The sequence below is a fragment of the Elephantulus edwardii genome, unplaced genomic scaffold (assembly GCF_000299155.1).
Source record: "Elephantulus edwardii isolate Elephantulus edwardi_28Jun2011 unplaced genomic scaffold, EleEdw1.0 scaffold00046, whole genome shotgun sequence".
NCBI lineage: Eukaryota > Metazoa > Chordata > Mammalia > Macroscelidea > Macroscelididae > Elephantulus > Elephantulus edwardii.
In genome coordinates, this window is record NW_006399796.1 from 4,902,473 (window position 1) to 4,903,889 (window position 1,417).

At 38.4% G+C, this 1,417-nt stretch overlaps 1 protein-coding gene across 1 annotated transcript in view; it reads right to left on the bottom strand.

The window, feature by feature from the left end:
- Nucleotides 1–1,131, bottom strand: part of LOC102867678 (glutamine synthetase-like) — a 27,746-nt gene extending 26,615 nt beyond the window's left edge. The window contains exons 1-2 of the mRNA XM_006886020.1: nt 684–1,131; nt 143–252 (exon numbers count right to left, since the gene is read on the bottom strand). Of these exons, the coding sequence (XP_006886082.1) occupies nt 143–252; nt 684–1,131 (558 nt within the window). The remainder of the gene's footprint in view (nt 1–142; nt 253–683) is intronic.
- Between the last annotated feature and the right edge of the window lie 286 nt (nt 1,132–1,417).

Sequence of the window (1,417 nt, forward strand, 5' to 3'; positions counted from 1 at the left end):
TTAAAGTTTCCCAAAATAAATATTTTCCTGTTCTTCCAAATCCTCCGATTTGAGCTTTATTGAGGGCAGGAAAAGAATGATAAGGAAGAAGTAAAAGTTGAGCAATTCTTTGACCAGCTTGGAGGCACATGACCTGTTTTACAGAAGCAAGAACAATAATTTCATCAGTAAAATCTGGATCTATAATTCCAATATGAACTTGGAAATATTGACTAGTAAGACTCCCACGTCCAATAATCATTCCCACTGTTCCTGGAGATAAAGGACCAAAAACACCAGTTTTCAATTTATACACTCCTCATGATGGGGATAAAGTATAAGGCTGAGTAACAAACAAATCAGCAGCAGCACTACCTTTTGTAGCTGCCTTTAAATCTGATACTTTTAATCCTGCTTGGGACTCTCCTGCTGATGATGGAAAAGACCATTGCTGACTGGATACTGCTGAGTCGGCTTGGTATTGTTTACAGGGCCCCAAGGCCGTCGGCCCTGAAACAAGTTTCCCGACTGATTTGTTGGAGATGACAGAGGAACACCATCTTTAGTTATATTAGAACAACATTCATTTGTCCAATGATATCCTTTTCCACATTTTCAACAAATGCCAGGAGGTTGAGGAATTCTGAACTGACAATCTTTTTGCAGATGCCCTTTTCTTTTACATTTATAACAAGTTACATTACTTTTAACTTGTCGTATTGCTCCTGCAAAAAGCTGTGCATTATAGGCAAGAGTTTCTACACCAGAACAAGCTCTAATATATCCATCAATTGTAGCTCCTTTGCTTTTCAATGGACGAAGAATTTTTTGACATTCAGCATTCACATTTTCAAAAGCTAAAGACTGAAGAACTACATTAGGGGTGTGGCCCTCACCAAGCCCTCGAGTAACAGCATCTTTTAGGCGAGACAAAAAATCCGTATAGGGTTCATAAGATCCTTGTGTTGTTTTAACATATGAAGGAGAAGCACTAGCAGATGCCTCTATGTGATTCCAAGCCTTTAAAAAAATCATTTTTACTTGTGTTAAGGCTAAATCTTGCATTACTGCCTGTCGAGGAATATCCTCAAAGGGACCAGTACCTCGAAGCTCATCTCTTGTAGGTCCAGGAGGGTTTCTTTGTGCATTCATTTAAGCTTGAATTCTCACTTCTTCCCACCAACAACTTCTTAAGAGCATCCACTGAGGACCTTCCAACACAGTTCGGCCTAAAGTTTCCCAGTCATGAGGAATAAGATTAGTACCAGCAAAATATTCAATCATGCCCTGAACAAATGGAGACTGTGGACCATAACTTTGAACTGCTTGTTTAAGATCTTTTAAAAATTTATAAGGTAATGGAACATGGTTAACAACAATTTCATTTTGATGGTTAGGAGGATTTCTGATCATAGGAAATGCAAAAAATGAATCATCT